Source organism: Mytilus edulis, chromosome 12 (genome assembly GCF_963676685.1).
Source record: "Mytilus edulis chromosome 12, xbMytEdul2.2, whole genome shotgun sequence".
NCBI classification, from domain to species: Eukaryota; Metazoa; Mollusca; class Bivalvia; order Mytilida; family Mytilidae; genus Mytilus; species Mytilus edulis.
The window spans coordinates 28,875,948-28,896,716 of NC_092355.1; the positions used below are offsets into that span (position 1 = coordinate 28,875,948).

At 31.6% G+C, this 20,769-nt stretch overlaps 1 protein-coding gene across 3 annotated transcripts; it reads right to left on the reverse strand.

Annotated features, from left to right (window-relative positions):
• Positions 1-215: 215 nt before the first annotated feature.
• Positions 216-19,801, reverse strand: LOC139498201 (uncharacterized). Of its 3 annotated transcripts, XM_071286555.1 has the most exons (9): positions 19,645-19,801; positions 18,892-18,953; positions 16,980-17,208; positions 15,893-16,314; positions 15,395-15,563; positions 12,484-12,701; positions 9,184-9,232; positions 7,850-7,888; positions 216-5,611 (listed from the first exon to the last, which is right to left on the reverse strand). In XM_071286555.1, the coding sequence occupies exons 3-9, from the start codon at positions 17,080-17,082 to the stop codon at positions 2,811-2,813; spliced, it is 3,801 nt and encodes a 1,266-aa protein (XP_071142656.1). In that variant the 5' UTR covers positions 17,083-17,208; positions 18,892-18,953; positions 19,645-19,801; the 3' UTR covers positions 216-2,810. The 3 variants fall into 3 exon arrangements, with proteins under 3 accessions (XP_071142656.1, XP_071142657.1, XP_071142658.1); XM_071286556.1 differs by lacking the exon at positions 18,892-18,953; XM_071286557.1 differs by lacking the exons at positions 7,850-7,888; positions 18,892-18,953; positions 19,645-19,801 and adding an exon at positions 19,074-19,176 and having other exon boundaries at positions 216-5,643; positions 9,180-9,232.
• Positions 19,802-20,769: the final 968 nt, after the last annotated feature.

Here is a 20,769-nt window from a genome sequence, read left to right on the forward strand (position 1 = left end):
AAGACTAACAAAGGCCAGAGGCTCCTGACTTGGGACAGGCGCAAAAATTGTGGCGGGGTTAAACAGGGTTTTTGAGATCCCAAACAGCTATTTAAAAACATGTGTCTTATATGTAGATGCCTGATTTCAGTTTCATAGATATTTACAATTTTGAACATGACACGATGATGAGTAATACTAGAGAGCATTTGATCAACAAGTGAAAATATAACTAATTGAAATTTTATAAATCTTTAATAGGATACAAATTTGCAAAAAAAATAATTATAAAAAATAAAACATGTATAATATGCAATTTTGATTTGCATCTAATGAACACACACAATATTCCAGTTTGGGAACCACTTATATATACTTTAAAAGACGATTGGTAGATCAACTACAAAACAGTCAAATACTTTGAAATGATAGTTGTTCCAAACCTGTTGTGTCGTACATAAGAACATACAAAACAAACCTAAGAAGTCGTCTCTTTTTTCCCTTAAAATAAAATTTTGTCTTAAATTTCCTTTTTAGATGCTTGATTTCAATTTCAACCAATACACATTGATGGTAATACATAAACTTAAAATATGATTTATCAAATAATATAATATTCAATATATCCTATATAAGATAATTGTTATTAATTTAAAGTAGACGGTTTATAAAACATAAAACAGATTCTATAGATATATGTAGTCCAAACCACATGGCCAATCAATGACCATTTTTTCAAATGGTCAAAACTGGTAAAACTGTTGAAAGAATATTGATAAATGTCTAAAAACAGACCAGCACAACGACTAAATACAAGTAAATCATGTAAATATTAAAGAGAAAAAAAAAACTAACAGAACAGCTATATCGTAACAAAAAACTAATTAAGGGGCTCGAGGGTATAAATCTATTTTTTAAGATATAGGATTTCGCTATTTTTTCTTCTATAAATGAATTTGATCATGCATTTACTAATTTGAAAAATAACATACAAAATGGGGATACTGTTCATTTAACTTTAATCTGTCTTCGAAAAAAGCTACCGTTTTTGTACTTTTTTCTGATGAACTCATAGGAGAAATAGAGGTAATCGCAGAGAAAAAAAATATGCAGAAATCGCTTAAATTTTACAACTATTTAGTTTAAGTACAGCTTAATTAAAACAAATAATAAAGACTATAAGTCACCGACGAGTGAAAAAAAGATATTTCGAATTCAATGCCAAAATATGACATTTTTGCACCAAAGGGAGATAATCTAGAGCTTTTTCAATGATATAAACATAAAGCATGGGGAGAAAACGAATTGGTTTTTAGGTTGATTTATGTAACATATTATAAAATTAAACTACTAGTGTAATAAATAAAATGTGTAGTGTAAAACAAAATCTGAAATTTTTGTACCCTCGAGCTTCTTCTAGAATTATAAAAAAGACATCAAGAATTATATTCCATCATTCTGTTCATTTGTTTGTAATGCTTAAAACAGTTTACATTTAATAAATTCTATTTCAACAGCATCAGACACAATAATAACTGATTATTAGTTTATCAAGCCAAAAATATGTTTACGACCACATCTGTATGGATGTGAGTAAAACATATTCAACATGAGAACATTAAAAACATGAAATGAAAGAGTCTTGCATATTGTATGTATTTCATGCAATTTTCACTGTATATCATTTGATTAATGTATAATTAACTTCATACCTTCGTATGCACATTTGATATTGAATTCAGCTCTATACAATTTATATTCAAAAATCAGATTTTTATAAAAGAACCCCAAAAGAACGTCAAATTGACGTATGTTCACTATAAACCTTTATTTACGAAAAGTTCAATTGTACTACTATTTTGACTTATTATATATAAGTTTGGATCAATCTAGTCTATAAAAAGAGGGGAACAATATCACTGAAATGTGGTCTGTATATTGTCTGCATTGCATTTACTACATAAACTACTACTTTTAAAAACTTATGTATAGAGTACCAACATGACTTAGTTCAATAAAACAACAAACATACAGCACTCCCCAAAAAGCACATTTTAAAATACAAAACCCTTAAGATAGTTTATGACATAAAATTTTGTTTTAAATAAGAAAATGATGTTTAAGTTTAAAAACAACATGTTAATAGAACAACATTGTTCATTGTTGTTCTTAGCATTTCAACACCTTTCACAAAATGAATGAAGGTACAAAACGATCATTAAAAATTACTATCAGTTATTAACGACGATAATCTTATCGCGACCGAATCTAATAGATAGATAGATAGATAGATACATAGATATATAGATATTAAGTTTACTTGTTGGTAGATTCTTATATGCTCTAGATATAAAAATAGATAGATATATACATGATATATATAAAGATAGATATATAGATAGATATATTCTTTATTCTCTGAACATATTAAAACTAAATACAAGTTTACAAAGAATATATGAAACACTTTCCGCTGTTTAAACAGTGTTAATATAATTAGATAAATAAAGACTCTGAATCGTGATATAAAAGTGACAAACGTCCCAGTTTCATATACGTATTTTTTAGCTTTAATAATCGAGTTACTTCATTAAGAAGTAACTACAGTAACCTCTTTCTTCCTATAATTCAATATCTGCAACTGTAACAAGTGTTCCATACATCTATTTTTTTTTAACATCACAACCGTTTGTTATTATTCTATCGTTTCATTTCGTCTAGTACAAATTTACAAGCAGTTGTCAGAGATTCCTGTCCCTTATACCCAGGAATGTTAACATATTTTTTTTTATATGTCTGTAACGGTTTTAAATTTATCAAATCCCCATAATTTAAGCATGTGTCTCTCCCTTAACATCAATCTCGTTAACATTATACCCTTTGCATATTAATAGCTGAACTATATTTTGATGTTCCCTGCTTCTAGCAACTGTCAGAGGTGTATCTCTCATAATATTACCCTGGTTAACATCACTTCCATTGTCTATAAGTAACTTTGCTATCTTCTCATATCCTCTCCAACAAGCAGCTATCAGTGGTGTCTGTACTAATCCTGACTTGTTAACATCACATCCCTTGTCTATAAGTAACTGTACCAATTTCAAATTTCTGCTTTCGACAGAAGCTATTAGAGTTGTCTGACACATACTATCAGCCATGTGTACATCACACCCTTTATCTATAAGTATCTCTACTATCTTCTCATTACCTACCAAACAAGCAGCTAACAGAGGTGTAACTCCTCTACCATTAGGCTGGTTTACATCACATTCTTTATTTATGAGTAAGTGTACCAAATTTTCATTTCCACTACTGCAAGCAGCTGTCAAAGTTGTCTCCAACAAACCATCAACCTGGTGAACATCACATCCTTTGTCTATGAGTAACTGTACTATCTTCTCATTTCTTCCCTTACACGCAGCGATTAGAGGTGTATCTCTCATACCATCATCCTCGTAAACATTACTTCCGCTTGCTATAAGTAAATGTATTATCTTTTCATATCCTCTCATACAAGCAGCTGTCATAGGTGTCTGTCCTATACTGTAACCCCGGTTTATATCACATCCTTTGTCTATAAATAACTGAACTATCTTCAGATTTCCCCCCTTACAAGCAGCTGTCAGAAGTGTCTCGCCCAGACCATTAACCTGGTCAACAGCAGATCCTTTATCTATAAGTAACTGTACTATCTTTTGACTTCCACTTTTACAGGCAACCCTCAGAGGTGTATCTGTCATACCATCAATGTTGTTAACATCACCTCCTTTGTTTATAAGTAACTGTACTATGTTTTCATTTCCTTTCTTACAAGCGGCAGTCAGAGGTGTCTCTCCAATACCATCAGCCGTGTTTATAGCACATCCTTTGTCTAAAAGTAACTGTACTATTTTCTCATTTTCACTGTAACAAGCGACAGTCAGAGGTGTCTGTCCAATACCATTAGCCTGTTTAACATCACCTCCTTTAGCTATAAGTAACTGTACTATCCTCTCATTTCCCCTTTTACAAGATACTGTAAGAGGTGTCTCCAAACTGCCAACATGGTTAACTTCACATCCTTTATCTATAAGTAATTGTACTATCTTCGCATTTCCATTGTTACAAGCAGCTGTCAGAGGTGTATCTCCAATAGCGTTTACCAGATTAACGTCACCTCCATTATCTATAAGTAACTGTACTATCCTCTCATTTCCATTGTTACAAGCGGCTATAAGAGGTGTATCAAACAAACCGACAACCTGGTTAACGTCACATCCTTTATCTATAAGTAACTGTACTAGCTTCTCATTTCTAATGTTACAAGCAGCTGCTAGGGTTGTATGGTACGAATATCCTTCATTTAAATCAATATTTTTGGACATCAAGTATTCAACTATTTCATAATATCCTCGGTAGCATGATGTTATAATGTTTTTTTTTATAATGTGATTATCAATGAAGTAATTATTGTCTAGTGACTTTAACACATTAAGAAATAAAGATCTATAGTTTTCATGCTTCATCTGTGCATTGCACAAACATTGAGTCAGTTTTCCAAATTGTAAATCATTTTTAATTCTCTCAAAGTAAGCATTTTCATACTTCCCCGATATTATAATGGTAAATTTTCCATATGGTTCATTAATCGATTCTAATTGTGTCCGTTCATTGAAAACTTTAATATCTGCGTGACGTAATATACATCTGACAAATGCATCATTATTACCGAAATAACAACACAAAAAATCAAACATTTGGTCATGTAAAACCCAATACTGGTTTTTTGTTTTCTGTAAGTAAGTTCCAACTAAGCGGTCAAAGACCTTCTTCATTAAAATAATAGATGTATCACGACCTATTGTACAGATTTCAAAACAATGTTCCAAGACTTTTTTATCTATGGTATTATTTTCATTATAAATATCAAATAATGACTCTTTTATAATACCATTGAAAACAACACATAACAAAAGTGCGCAATATTTGTATGGATCAATTGATTGTAACGTTTCCCATTCTTGTCGGTATGTATCGTAAGGACTATGTAAAAAATCAGTCAAACAGAAATTTTCATTTTTACAATAAAGATAACACATCAGAGGTGTAAATGCTACATTTTGATCTCTCAAGAGCTGAATATTAATTTGGTTTAAGTACTCTGTACATATCGCCAATTTGTCCTCTTTTGAATATTCTACAGACACATTAAAGATTGATTTAAAAAGAGAACATAATTTATGAAATTTTTCATCATTGTAAATATCTAATCTGCAGGTTGCGACTATTTTACTTTCCCCCTTTTCCAACATTCGTTTTAAAGAATCCTCGTTTTTTTGCATATATTCAATATCATTTAAACTAACAGTAAAACGTCCACAAATATCATCTAGAACAAACATTTGCCTCATGTCCTTTCTAAATTGATAACGTATATCCTTGATTTCAGAACATGGAATTATACTATATGCATTCTTGTTATGTAGCTGTAAGACCAGATGATGCATCAACATACTTTTACCAATTCCAGGTTCACCTACTAGTAATACACTCTGATTTGATTCTAGAATCTGTGTAATTCTTTTTACAACAGGCGTTTCAACAAACATAATGTCTTGATCTTTCCAACGCTCAATATCGACGTTGTGAAAATCTGAAAATATCAAACTTAAAGGTAAACTTTTACTAGAAACAACAAATGGAGAATACCGAGCAACTGAGTCCAATAAAAACATACAACAATATTGTATCAAGTAAGATATATAAGTAGTATATACAAATAAAATGAAAAAAACGAGAAAAAAACATAAATAGAAAACAAGACATACCTACCCAATCTAAGGATGATCTCCACAACTGTCTTGAATGATAAGATGATCTCGACATGGGTATATAGTTATTTTATAAGTTTTGCTGGATTTGAAGTAGTTTAGAATAATTTCGAGAAATCTTAGTTCGGTGTGTTCTGGAAATTTAAGTTTTTGGGGATCTGTTATAAATTTGTTAAGTTAAGATTTTTTACACTGATATTTAAGCATAACTAGCCAAAGGGACATTGGAGCCTTTGCAATCACGTTGTGATCGTCACTTTTCAATGTTGAATAGGAGCTATCCTCTCTTTCTTCTCCATCAACTGTTCTCTAAATCTACTGGTCTAAGTTTCATTGAACTTGCCAACAGTTATTAGTGGAGTATCAACAAACATGGTCGATATTGCTAAACTTAGTACAAATGTGCTCCTTTTTTACTATTGTATTGAAAACCGCTTACGAAAGATCTGCATAATGTCTCCTAAACCACAATTTTCTTTTTTTTTCTTTATAATCTTTATAGTCGAAAGATGAAATAAATAAACAGAAACTTTAAACAACACAAGTCATCAGTTTGACAACATCTGCAAAAAAGTTAAATGGTCGACATTGGTATCAAAACCTTATGGAAGCTATTGTTCTATAAAGCAAACTTCCCCCTTATTTGTTTGAATTGTGTTGGCAATAATCTCTTTAAAAAGGCAACAATTATCGACAAGACATGCCTTACATGTCAAACAGAAAAAATGTATTAGTCCTTATTGTACACGAAAAAAGAGCATGGATAGGCAAAACATATCCTTGGCATAGTAAAAAATGTCCAAAAGTAAAATGTGTTTGTGATTAACATGATTTTGCTATCAAATAAAAGCTTGAGGAAATCTTACTGAATGTTTCTAATTCACAATATAAATAAAGGCAACAGAAGTATACCGCTGTTCAAAATTCATAAATCAATAGCGAAAAAATCAAATCCGGGTTACAAACTAAAACTGAGGGAAACGTATCAAATATAAGAGAACTACGACACAACAGAAACACAATACCGAAACGTAACACACAGAGACACGAAATATAATGTAACACTGGCATTTTATGAAAAAATGGTGGAATGAAACTGGTTTTGTGGCATGCCTAACCTCCTGCTTTAATGGCAGTGTTAATTATAACATTGAAATTACAACATTATACGACATGGTTACAATAAATAAACAGATAAATTGGAGAAAATATAGGACAGAGAAACAAACGAATAATAGCCATACATTTATGAAATTACTACAATATAAAGAAGACAAAGAATTACAGCAGAATTGATCAGCAAAACAAGATTGACGAATAAACCATACTGGTGGTCATGTTCTTTTTTAGCATGTAAATCCCTTGAAACCAAATTATTGTATTGGTATGAACTTGAGTGAAAATTTATAAATACTATGACATATATATATTTAACAATTTATACTTCTATGTGTCATACTTATTGGCAGATAGACTGCATTTCTTTTTTTATATTATTGTGGTTTCCTGAATAGATTGAAAGTTAACCATGTTAACATGGCAACACTTTATTTGAGGTCATGAACATTTTTACTTTGTGTTAGTTTGTTGAAATATCAAATAAAATCTAACAAATGTGTGATTTTAACTTTCCCATACAATCTTTCAATTTCAAAGCACTTCATATTATCATTCCCTCTTATATCAGTACTATGAAATAATTATAACTGTATGGGGTTTTTCAACAAGTTTTCGAGTAATAATTAGTTTTCATTACACAAACAATGCTTTAACAGGTTTACGAAGAAGAACAATCAAAACCGACACTGAACATGATTTTGTATCACTATCACACATAAATAAGGTTGATCGATGCGATCTGATTTTTTTTCAAATTTTCATGACATTTCTATATAGTGTGGACATGCATTGCATAGAATGCAAACAGAGCAGGAGATAACTAACTTTTTGTACATATCAAGATTCTGCCTTTTGGTATTTATTTAAATCCCTTGGTTTTTGTTTTGATAAATGAAATCCAAATTTTCGTATGAAAGCCAAAATTTCTTCGAAAAACTCACCACGACAAGCGCACTTACTAACGTCTTCTCTCAATTCCTCTGGAAAATATAAAAAAAAATCATTTGTTTATCAAAAATCCGGAATTTTCAAACTTTATCAAGATAGTTGACAAAAGCACATTGACCATATAAATGTAGCATGACAAGAATTGAAATCTGAAATGATAAATCTGTTGATAAATATATACAGATGGGTGAAAACCAAGCATTACATGTAGACGGGTGGAAAAAGTAAACGAGGCGTTACATGTAACTGTGTGTAAACTCTAAAATTTCAGTAGACATACAGTAAACAGGCATTTATTTTCGAGTTTACCTCTACGTTAACGCAAAAAAGGCGCGTCTTCTAATCTTTTAAAGAGTAAACGGGCGTTTACTTTTGCGTTTACTTCCGCGTTAAAGTGAAAAAAGGCGCGTCTTCTATTTTCGTCAAAATTAAACACACGTTTACTGTTTTAAGTGAACGCGAGTTAACACAAATTATCAAAGTATCATGGATACACTGACATTGAATAGCAAATGATAAGGTTCGTCAAAATTAAAAAATTTACTGGTCATTATCGATAAAAATATTGACGATTACAGATAATTAATAATGTTATTACAACTCTTTCATCATTTGAAAATTAATTATAGTAAATTTATTATTCTTCAATATGTCCTTCTCTTATTCAAATAATTTAATAAACCACCAAAATCCAACAGTTTTCACATCTCAGAGTGGCTGATTCTGGATGACTCGTAAAACAAAATTAGTTGAAGTCATTAACCAAAATTTACCATATTTACACTTTATCAAGGAAATCTATATAGTCACATAGAAAGTCAGTTATATTCGTAGGTCAGAATGAACTGTATGCAATATTGGAACACTATGACTACAATATGTTGTTCGCATCAATTAAGATTACCAGCATGTCCTCTTTTTATTTAAAATACTGAATCGTATATAAATTTCAGTAGTTATTTTTACCTCAGACTGAGTCTTTTGTCAACTTATTTGTCCGCCTCAACCAAAACTAATCAATCATATTTGCACTTTATAATATAAACAATATTATACAATACAAAATGCATTTTTTGCCTTTTATATGATTTATATAGCACCAATATAGATATTATAAGTCATGTACTCATACAAATTTATCTATTCTAACAAAAAAGAAAAACGAAAACAGAAAAACCGAATAAGATACGTCATGAACAAATAAGTATGCTTACGACTTATCTTAGTCATGAGTTTGGTTTTTTTTAAACTGACTCGAAAACATTTTTTTTTGCGCACTCGTGTCATATAAGAAATTTTCTAAACTCGTTTTAGTTCTATAACTTACCGATTTGTGTTGCGTGTTTTTTCAGCGTTTTATCTTGAGTTGAAAATTTCTACAAATATAAAAAAAAAATATACATAGAGTGTGTTTCGACATATATATATATATATATAAATATATCATTCTCACCATTTAAGATTAAAAATATAAGTTTCCAATGAATATGATCATCAGATTAATTATAAACTTCTTATCTAAAAAAGGTATTGTTATGAATGAATCGCTTATTAGAAGAATTGCATATTTATTTAATCACATTTTAAGTCTTCAAGTTAAATTTAAAGACTGAACAAGACATGTATTATAACCAACAGTCGCTAGAATTCCAGAATTTGCGAAATAAATTTCGATTTGACCTTTCAAACGTTTTCAAAATAATAGGAAAAAAAGAAAAGAAGTCAACAAACATTTGGAAATTATTGTCTTTTCAGGAATTTTAGGGCAGTACATCCTAAAAAGACGACCAATCAATTTTCGTCATTTTGACTCATATGAAAATCTTGTTTATAGTTTTTGCTTCATAAAGACGTATATGTCTATTAAAGTTCTTGTAAAAAATAAAAGTGCGAGATGACCCCGTTGAGTCACTGATTATTGTAATAACGCGACAGTAACGGACAGCAACAATCAGTTGCAATGGTAGCTGTGCTAATATAATACATGCACATAATGAAACGTTTATCTAACAAGGCAACCAGTAAGATTCTTTCCTTTTCTTCAATCTCTTTGTCCTTTAATTTGTTAGTATAATGAATGGACTAATGGTCCGTAAATAACCATCAATGAACTATTATTACAACTAATTAACCTGCTTATTGTTTTACTACATACTTGTATCCCATTTGTTAAATGGTATATACTCTGTTCAAAGGCTAATTATTGAAAAAAGAACAGCTGGAAAATTATTCTGTAAAACAATTACTAGTACGTATCTAAACAGTTTAAGATTCGATTATTGTTAAAGGACTTACGGTGAATTGTAGTTCATATCTGTGTTCCGCGGTTTTGTGAAAACGTGTCAAATATAAAACTGATTCTTAATTGTTATTGGAATTAGATTTAATAAATTCATAGCTAGGTATTATATTTAGAATGAATTACTGGTTTGATTCAGTATTCTAACATGAGGTCCTTCAAACGTTTTAGTACACACCCGTGGTAAAATATTAATATATTGCCAAGGCTGTTCCGATCGTACTCCCACGTCATATGTTATTTTATGAATGATGTATCCGACGTCATAGAACGATGACGTAAGAATATAAGCATTTTCCTGGAACTTACACGCTTGTGAAACCTAAGATCATCACAACAAGGAAACGCAAACAGACGATGATTAAATGTGGTATAAGCCAATTTGTTTGATACATTTAGGGCAGTACATCCTAAAAAGACGAATCTTGTTTATAATTTTTGCTTCATAAAGACGTATATGTCTATTAAATTTCTTGTAAAAATAAAAGTGCGAGATGACCCTGTCCAGTCACTTATTATTGTAATAACGCGACAGTAACGGACAGCAACAATCAGTTGCAATGGTAGCTCTGCTAATATGATACATGCACACAATGAAACGTTTATCTAACAAGGCAACCAGTAAGATTCTTTTCGTTTCTTCAATCTTTTTGTCTTTTAATTTGTTAGTATAATGAATGGACTAATGGTCCGTAAATAACCATCGATGAACTATTCTTACAACTAATTAACCTGCTGATTGTTTTACTACATATTTGGATGCCATTTGTTAATTGGTATTTACTCTGTTCAAAGGCTTATCATTGAAAAAAGAACAGTTGGAAAATTATTCTGTAAAACGATGACTAGTATTTAAACAGTTTAAGATTCGATTATTGTTAAAGGACTTACGGTGACTTGTAGTTCATATCTATTCTTTTTTATGAATGATGTACCCGACGTCATAGAACGATGACGTAAGAATATAAGCATTTTACGGGAACTTACACGCTTGTGAAACCTAAGATAATCACAACAAGGAAACGTAAACAAACGATGATAAAATGTGGTATAAGCCAATTTGTTTGATACATATAATACATATGAATAAATTATCATTTAAATTCATCCAAAATTATCTAAATACGTTATTGTAAATAGTTTAAGCATGTAACTAATTAAGTTTGCTCCGTTCATTTACGCCAATTTAATAGTGCGTTTATTTATGGGAACGGCAAATGTATGCCTCCACCTAAAGCGCGTCGATCCAAAAGAATTGCCGCATTTGTCTTATTAGAATCGAAATATTTCATGGTTGTTTGAATGTATTGTGATTTTACCACGAGTTGTCCCTTTATGCCGATATTCACCCCTCGCTATCGCTCAGAGTAAAATATTTGTCTTTAAGAGCCAAAATCACGATATATTGAAGTCCCTATGAATTATTTTTTAATTTTAAATATCTTACACATAAGTCATGGTGATTGTCATTGATACAAAATAAATGCATTGTTGTATAACATGTTCCCTTTTTTCAAATACTATGACAGTGGTTACTAAAAATAACAGGACATTTGCTGTACTCAACCCGTATACATTGAACCATAATGGAACATGGACAAATATTCAGGGAAACCTTTTCCAGGTGTTTGTATAAGGAAAACATTTTTTTCTATGAAAACAGGTTGAAGATTTTCGAGCAAAATATTGAGCTTTGGGAATGCTATTATACACATTTCCACATAGTTTGACTTAATAGGATTTTTGTTCTCCTATTTTTGTTTTTTTTTTACTTCTGAAATAAAGCGTAGTGGACCACATGTGTAATTGCATGATGTAAATAAAGACATGTTTAATACACTTAAAAAAAATAATTACAGCCGTTTCAACGAGTGTGTATGCAAAGGTAATATTTTTGATTAGTTTGCTTACCGTGAAATTATTGTTATATTAGGTTAACTATCCTTCTTTAAGAATAGACTAGTCCAACATATAACCAATTTATTTTTCTGAAGGACTAGGCTTCTACGAAAGGAGGATAGTAAACATTTACTAACAATGACTTTGCGATTTAGCTAGTCAGCAATCTAAACAAAGAACTTACCTTTAACTACACACTCATTGAAATCGGCTGTAATAAGATAAGAAGATCAATAGAGGTTTCAATTGTTCTGATTGACGGACCTCGACGCTCTTAAACTTTGTACTTTGTCTAAACTTTTACTTCTTTTTCAAAAGAGGGCGACTGATAAGTCTTGTGTAGAAAAACGTGCGTCTGGTATACACAATTTCAAGCCCGGTATCTGTTACGAGTTAATTTCTAATACATTTTTATACATTAGTACTTACTTTGTCTATATCAGAAAATCCCTTTTTCATGCCTTCATCTAACTGTGCTATTTCATTCAAGATAATTTCAAATTGTTTTAATTCATTTTTGATCCTCACAAATTGATCATCTGTCCCTTCTGCTACCAATGTGGCATATACAGCAAGAACATGTGTTTCCTGGCGAAACTCGTTGAGTAGTTCGAGACCATGGGTTGTTTCGCTCAAAAAGTGTTGACCTAAACATAAAACAATGTTAATAGTGATTTATTTCCCAACACAAATATAAAAAAACTGCAGCTGATGTAATAATTTATTATTACCAGACAAATTTCTTGCAATCCATTTGTTAACGTATAAACAGCACACCGTTTCGCCATTCCGCATTTTTTTTGTGCTTTTGTGAATATCTATTTGTATACCGTTGATTAAGTTGTTTTATTTTGTGATAATCACAATTGTTCCATCAGTTCAATTGGATTCCAAAATCGTGCTAACTCTGGAATCAGTTATCCTAAGGTGCCTATGAGTGCATCCATAAATCCTACTGAGGGTAATAAGCTATGTTACAATGTAGTGAGGCCAATAAATAAGAAGCTAGTTTAAAGCGCGGAGTGGGACGCTGTAAGTTGGTTCACCGACTGACAATTTTGCACACATAATTAAAATGTAGGACAGAAAGTCACAGGACAAAAAGTCAAGGAGAAAAAGTCACAGACAAAAAGTTACTGGACAAAAAGCCACAATTCATTTTTTTCGGATTATTTTCTAAGATAAGAAACGCTTATTTCTACAAAAATATTTTTGTATTTTTCTTGAACTATTGTATCTAAACCATCTTTGTAAACAAACTTCATCCAAAAAATATCAAAGATGACCAAATAATTGTTAAAAAAACAAAATGTCAAAGTGGCTTGGCACTTAAATGGCTTCATTGTGCCAAGAAATATATCCTTTGCATGAGTAAAATCACAAATATTCATTTTTCAAGTATAATGACACTTAACTTTAATATGAATATATGTATTAAAAAAATAATATTTCAAGAGATTCCTCTTATATATTCAAAAAATTGTCATCAAAATATTTGTGACTTTTTGTTCGTGACTTTTTGTCCTACCAAATTTGTGACTTTATGTCCTGTGGCTTTTTGTCCTGTGACTTTCTGTCCGTTTACCCATATTTATACTACAACCTGCCTGATTTCCATCTAAATTTGTTTCAAAAATATGAAGCAATGAGGTTTTATCACTTATTCAGTGTTAGACAAAAACCAGGATTAAAGATCATTAATAAAACAAGTTCATAATTTGACCATTTGTCACTCAATAGAAATTTAAAATATGTTGTAAATAGCTTAACTATGTTTGGTGTAAATCCCCAGTCCCACTAGACCATGATCGCACCACGCTCACCGCGATCTTAAATAAATTCAGATCGTGGTGAGGTCGCGGTATGAGCGGCATGAAAATGTAAATTTCCGTTACTTTCACGATGCTACTACGTTCTCATTACGCTTCTGCAACGATCCCGCTAAGATTATACCACGTTCTCACCGCGCTTATTCTGCGACATCACTACGCTTATAAAGATCTTTCGCACATCACGTTCTCACTACGACCATACCACGAGTTATCAGATTGCAACATGACCTACCACGCTTCTACTGCAATTATAGCACGTTCTTACCACGATTATACTACGTTCATACCGCGATCTTATCACGTTCTCAGCATCGTGTTTCATAGCAATACAGTTCCATTCCTTCTATTTTTGATTAATACGTATATTTCGCGGAAACAATACAACCGTGGCACCAAAATCAACTAGAACACGTGGACGTGGTGGTAGAGGCAGAGGGAGCTCTGATAGTACCGAATCCTGTTTAAGCAGAGATGTCGGACCGATCATTCCAACCTAAATTACAACCTATTGCTTGTCCGTCAAGCTTAAATGACGATATTCTAGTGAACGATAGCAGAAATGACACAGATGTGTCAATAGATATAGAAAGATTTGGTATGACTGTTAATGAGACAACTCTCCATCCAATTAACAATTTATAAGAGTAAACCATTATAGGCCCAGGTACGGCATTCAACACGAATCCTTGGCTCACACCGAATAGCAAACTGTAAAGGGCCCAAAAATTACTCGTGTAAAACCATTCAAATCGGAAAACCAACGGTCTAATATATGCAAAAACGAGATGCATGGTTGGGCCGTTGGGGAAAATGGACAAGGAGTCTTATTACATACAGACCAACAAAACCTGGAGAGATTTAATATATTTTATGTGCTATTGACAATGAGAATGATGGTCGTAGTATGAACGTAGTCATGTCGTAAGAAGAGCGTGGTGAGGACGGCAAGTGCGTGCTAGAATCGTACTATGGTCCTGAACAGCGTGGTGTAAACGTAGTATAGTCGTAGTGGAAACATACTTTGGTCGCAGTGAGAACGTGATGATCGTAGTGAGGTCGTAACAACGTCGCTGTGAGATCGTAGCGCAGTCTCTCCGAATAGAATCACGCTTTCGCTACGGTTTCTCTATGCTCTCACTACGATGGTACAGCGACCTTTGCGATCTTACTACGACCTTAGTGCGCTCTCAATACGCTTCTACTGCAACACAGATCGTAGTGCGATCGTGGCCTAGTGGGACTGCGTAATCAGTGTGTGCAAATAAATTTAGAATACATGATATATCTTACGAAATAATATAAATTAAGTAAAAATGTGCAGACTTAGTTCCACTCCTTAATATTAGTAATAAATAAATAAAGAACGTTCTTAAGTAAAATGTGAATTTTATTTGTTTTACACATGTAATTAGGTTTTAAAATATTCATTTTCTTGAAAAGCACTCAGTCACACTATCTATTTAGCAAAAAAAGAATTAATTAACCAAAACAACACATTTGAGCATTACCATTTATTTCCCATTTTTCCATTTCCTCTATAGTTAGTGTTTCTTCATTGATACTTAGTTTGAGGTCTTTGACTAATTTCTTCATCTGTTGAAACGAATTGGAATATTTTGCAGCATCCCACTCAGAAAAATGACAATGCGCCCAAGGATTTCTTATAGTTTTCCGTACCTGTCATAAAACAAAATTCTTACTACATGTAACGTATTTTTAAAACTACATTTCTTAAATGTATTCTGCTTCTTGTATTCCACAACAAGGGTATAATATATCATTTTTTAGGATAATACATTCTGCTCACGTTGAGTATAGAGATTTGAAAGCATCTTGATGCTATATTGTCATGTTTATTTTAAATTTCTAATGAGCTGATGATGATACATCAGCATTTCAAACAATCGGTTTAAATAAATATGGAACATATCAAAAAAAATAGAGGATTAAAATATTGAAATTTTGAACAAGTTGAGAGTCAAAAGTTTACACATATAATTACATACATCATCAGCATCTGACTTTATGACTGGATCGAACCTGGCAATGTTTATTATCAACCCCAGCAAGGCGGATGAGTCACACGTTTCATCAAAGCATGTATAGTGTGCCATATGTGTCTGTAGAAATAGCTTAGATAAATCAACTGCATTCTTGATAGTGTAGTCGTACTTTGCAACGTTTTTACAATAACTTGCTTTGTTGTTATTGACAGCTTCATAGTTCAGGAAGATACCTGTTTGAGGATCTCTTTGTAGATGTCCTGGATATATTTGCGTATCAATCTTATAATTATGAATTAATTCATTATAACAGATTGTTAAAATTGAATCAACATATTTCCTCAAGGCTGGTGATATAACACTATGGAGACATATTCCAACAACCAACCACCTTTTTTGGTCGTCGTCTAGATCTGATGATATTGCTGTAAATAAGAAATATAATTCATTAGCCATAAATTATATCGAGTACAAAAAATCAGGACACATTTCCAATGTTTTTTTTAATTTTTCTAATTTTTTGTTTGCTGATCAATAAACATAGTTAAATATTGACTGAGTCTTAAACAAATAAAGTTGTTTGTGTTATTGTAGTCGTACAATTATTTATATTTATATAATGTAACTCTTATAAATAATCTTATATTGTTTATGGTTAATTTATATGTTTGTATCCTATAAGATGTTCTGCTTTTTGAATAAAGTTCATCATCTCAAGGGAAGTGATACTGTTTATTGCTCTATAAATATGTGTTCTATGCTCAAAGACTTCTAATTTGTCAACCTTTTCTATTAATATGTCAAATTTTGGAAACTTGAAAAACAGGATTTTAAGTTAATCATTGTTTAAAAGGCATACTATACATTTTATAACAAAATAAAGGTTTACAAATGGTATTAGTGGATACAGTTAAAAACCCTTAACCTTTTGAGTTTTGGCAAAATACTTGTTACAACTAAGCCTTTGTTGAACACTTACATTGTCATTTTGATGTGACTGTGTGTCATTTCACCAAAAGGCATTATAAATCACAATTCAGTTACAAGTCCTAAGATAATCATAACTTAAATTTGTATGATGTAATAATACCTGCTTCACGTGGATGTTTTAGAGCTATTTCGTCGATCTGGTTCTGTAATTCCGGTGGTATTTGAACCTTTATACCAGCTGAAGTGGAAGCCTTTTCATTCATGCTCTTTAAGTAAGTTTACTACTGATTTGATTGTCACATTATGCGAATCTTATAATATCAACTTCAATTCCAGTACTTCAGGTGTTGTTGCCTCGTGGGAAGCTATCTTGTCATTGTGAATTCATACTGGAAAAATAATATAAAGTCCAAATTTGTTAAACTACTTTGCTTATCATTTTATTATTTAGAAGGAAAAATTCTCAATGCTTCGTGATTTATTTGGTCTTTTTACCTTTTTGGATTCGACCGTCACTGATTAGTCTTTTGTAGACGGAACGGTCGTCTGGCGTAAATACAAACTTTGATCCTGGTATCTATGATGAGTTTATTTATGATGTTTTATAAACATACTTGTAGTAGTTACCATGAAAGTACTTTTATTTATTTTGGGGGGAGAGGGTATCATGGTTTTAGCAAAAGTTAGTTTTCTGAAATATTTTGAGTTAAGAATCATGTACAAAGATTCTCGAAAATAATGATATGCTCACAATAGTTTAATAATGATTTTAGATGAAGCTATGAATCGTAAACACCCAACTAAATTCATTGACTTGAGATTAAAATTGAAGTGAACCATCTTTGAAAGAACATTTCCAAGAAACAATTGGTTTTTTTTTGTTAACAAAAAATGCATACAGATTTAACATGTTTAAGCACATATATGTCACTTGTCATTTTTTTTTCATGTTAGTACAAAACCAAAGTTATTGGTTAGGCCATATTCTAGTAACGACAAATGAAACACAATCATGGTAATCTGAGCATCAGATATTACATAACTGTCAACAAACTTGTGTTCGTGTTCGTTGAAAAATCGAATAGTTGATATCTTCAACTTCACTTGGAACTCTTGTTCTAATAACGTTCTATCGAGCAGTATCTTTTTAACACGGAAGTCATGATCTGACATTGTAGCATCGGAATATTGTTCTAACTGGAAAGTGTGACTCTTATTCGCAGGCTCTGCTGGAATGCTGCTACATATTAATGAAAAGTTTAAAACTGTTTTTTGTTGTCGTTATGTTTGGTTTGGTTTTTAAATATCTTTATTTATTACAGCAGAATGGTATATTTAGAATCTGCTTGGCTTTCGTTGTCTTTCGAAAGGCTGCTACAACTGTAGGCACACTTGTCCTATTTATGTTTTGTTTTATTTATTAAATAATAAATGATCTTTTGAGCTGCCGAAATAGAATATAAATATATTTATCAAAGGTATTGGTCACATGAAGTAGTAACGGTCAAGTGATTGTTTACTATAAACACGTGTATTTTTGTGTATAGCAAGACCATGCTGTGTGTTTATGTTAATTTGGTTGGATGGCATATACCCTCAATGTCAATTTTACGGGTAAATCCGCTCATGAAATTCCTGAAAAGCATGATTAAGTATTACTTAAGGGGGTTAGTTTGAGAAAATAAAGTTATTCAAAATGTGCCTATAGTTAACGTAGCAGCAGTTTTTTTATTGTGTGTACCCACACACCCAGCCTTACTGTACATGCTATTATATGATTATATTTACACAGTATGCTTGTCTGAATTTATAGTGAGGGACTTTAGTATGAGGAATTATAGTGAATGTAATTAATATTAAAGACTGCAACATCTGTAGACACACTTATCCTATTCATGTGTTATTTTCATTTAAAATGTATATTCGATTGAGCTGACGAATTAGAATATAAATCTCAGTTGATGACAGTGTATATGAACTTGATTGAGTGTTTTACTCGATATTATTTTCGTTTAAATTTAAGCAATGGCTTTGTAAAAACTATGTAATACAGTTCAATAACTATAACGCACCACTCTGTCGATATGCAGTTTTCATGAACCGTTGCATGCATCTTTGGCTCGTTGAACTATGACTGAAAATGGAAAAAGTAATTTATCTGTTTATTTTTCTGAAATATTAAGAAAGTTATCCTTCAAAATAAAGATGCATATTTGTAAAGAAATCACATTAAAAAGGCTGAAAACGTTCTTACATTTGTCTTAAAAGTATCAAATCGCCAATGACCAATGAATAGATTTTTATCCAAATTAGAATAAATTGTCGATAAACATATTTCCGTTTAAAAGATTAAAAACAATTACACGGTTCAAAGTTTAAATTTAGAAATGTCGGTATCTCTACAATATACTACGTGTATGATGAGGGGTTTCCGCTTCTCCGGAAATCACATCTTTGCCTTTGTCATGAATTGAAGTAACACACATTTTGATAACTAAACAAATCTTTTGACAATCATGTAACTTTCCAATTTTTGACAAGGTCTAAAAAATATTCAAAAGCTTGATTTATGCCTTATCTAATAGGAGAGGCTTCAGAAGAGTACTTCATTCTTTTCTGAAATATTGTCTTCAATGAAGTCTTCCGTTTTTTTTTTTGTATTTCTGTCTAATTAGAAAATCATTAAAATATTTATTTCATTTATATTTTTGCTCTAGAAACCCGTTTTATGATCTTTCCTAGTTTAGTATCTCTTTAAAGACGTTTAAAAAGAGTACATGTTTAAACTTCCACTTTTTCCACGATTAGAAAAGGCCTTCACTTACATTTCTTAGACTGAGTTGAAAAAATATATATCCATAGTGCAGAAAAAATATCATGCTGTCATATAACTAATCAAATTTACATCTCTTAGCAGTACGTTAGAAAAATGGCCTTGCTGCCTTAAAAGGCCTCATCTCGTTTAGTAATGAACACAGGAAGAGAGAATATGTAGTGAAAACGAGGCAACAGTAAAAGGACAGACGTACTGTTAACTCATTGTTTATTTCTTGGTCTGTCTACACCCATGCATGCCACTTGGCATTCATAAAGTAAAAAGGGAAAAGGAAGGGAGATAATTGTCTATATATACATGTAGATATATTTTGTAACTTTTAGAAATATTAAAGGACTAGTGAGATCATACAAAACAGTTTTTATTGTTAACCAGCTATTTTAAACATATAATGGTACTAAGGCACGGGTTTCAACAGCTAATATACGTACAAAAATATAGATTGCTACACACACAAGATATTAAGTGTTACATTTATGTTTGTGTCTTTTAAACAAGGGCGTATTTTTCAATTACTATGTTAATCATGTTAATTTTCCTCTTAAGTATCGTTTAGTATTTGCCCTTCAAACCTTGTTTTTATTTCAAACATTCAAAAAATAAAATAAAATATTCGTGTTTGAGAACTAACATGTACCAAATAGGTTTGTATTTGGTCACGTCTTTCCGACACGAGAGATGTACCGAGTCCCTATTGTAAGACACTTAATCAAAAGAACTGACTGATCAATGTATATTAAGAGTAATTACACCTTATGTAAGAATCCTGGGTTTTGATTGGTTGATAGCCAGTGTATTTTTCACCAATTCACTGTTATCAAACGAATATCGTTCATTTTTTAACTCAGCCAGAGTATTTGTCAAAAGGATTTGCCTTTTTTACCCTCTCTGCCGTGGTATTTGCCAAAAAAAGACTGGACGCTTGTAACGTCACGATCATCAATACGTTTTAGAACATTAACATTCGGTGTAATTAAACAGATATATCATGTTCTTGAGGGGTATTTGCGAAAAATACCAGTCTTGAGAATGAATTTCCCTCGCCTTACGGCTCGTGAAATTTAACATTCTCTCGACTGGTATTTTTTGCAAATACCCCTCCTTAACATGATAT

What these genes read in the sequence shown, in the direction of transcription:
- LOC139498201 (XM_071286556.1), bottom strand. Translation starts at nt 17,082, where the DNA reads ATGAATGAAAAGGCTTCCACTTCAGCTGGTATAAAGGTTCAAATACCA. An exon ending in TAAAGTCAGATGCTGATGAT is followed by an intron (nt 15,564 to 15,892) that starts GTATGTAATTAT and finishes GTTTTATGACAG; the next exon opens with GTACGGAAAACTATAAGAAA. An exon ending in TAGTAAGTGCGCTTGTCGTG is followed by an intron (nt 5,612 to 7,849) that starts GTGAGTTTTTCG and finishes TGATATTTTCAG; the next exon opens with ATTTTCACAACGTCGATATT.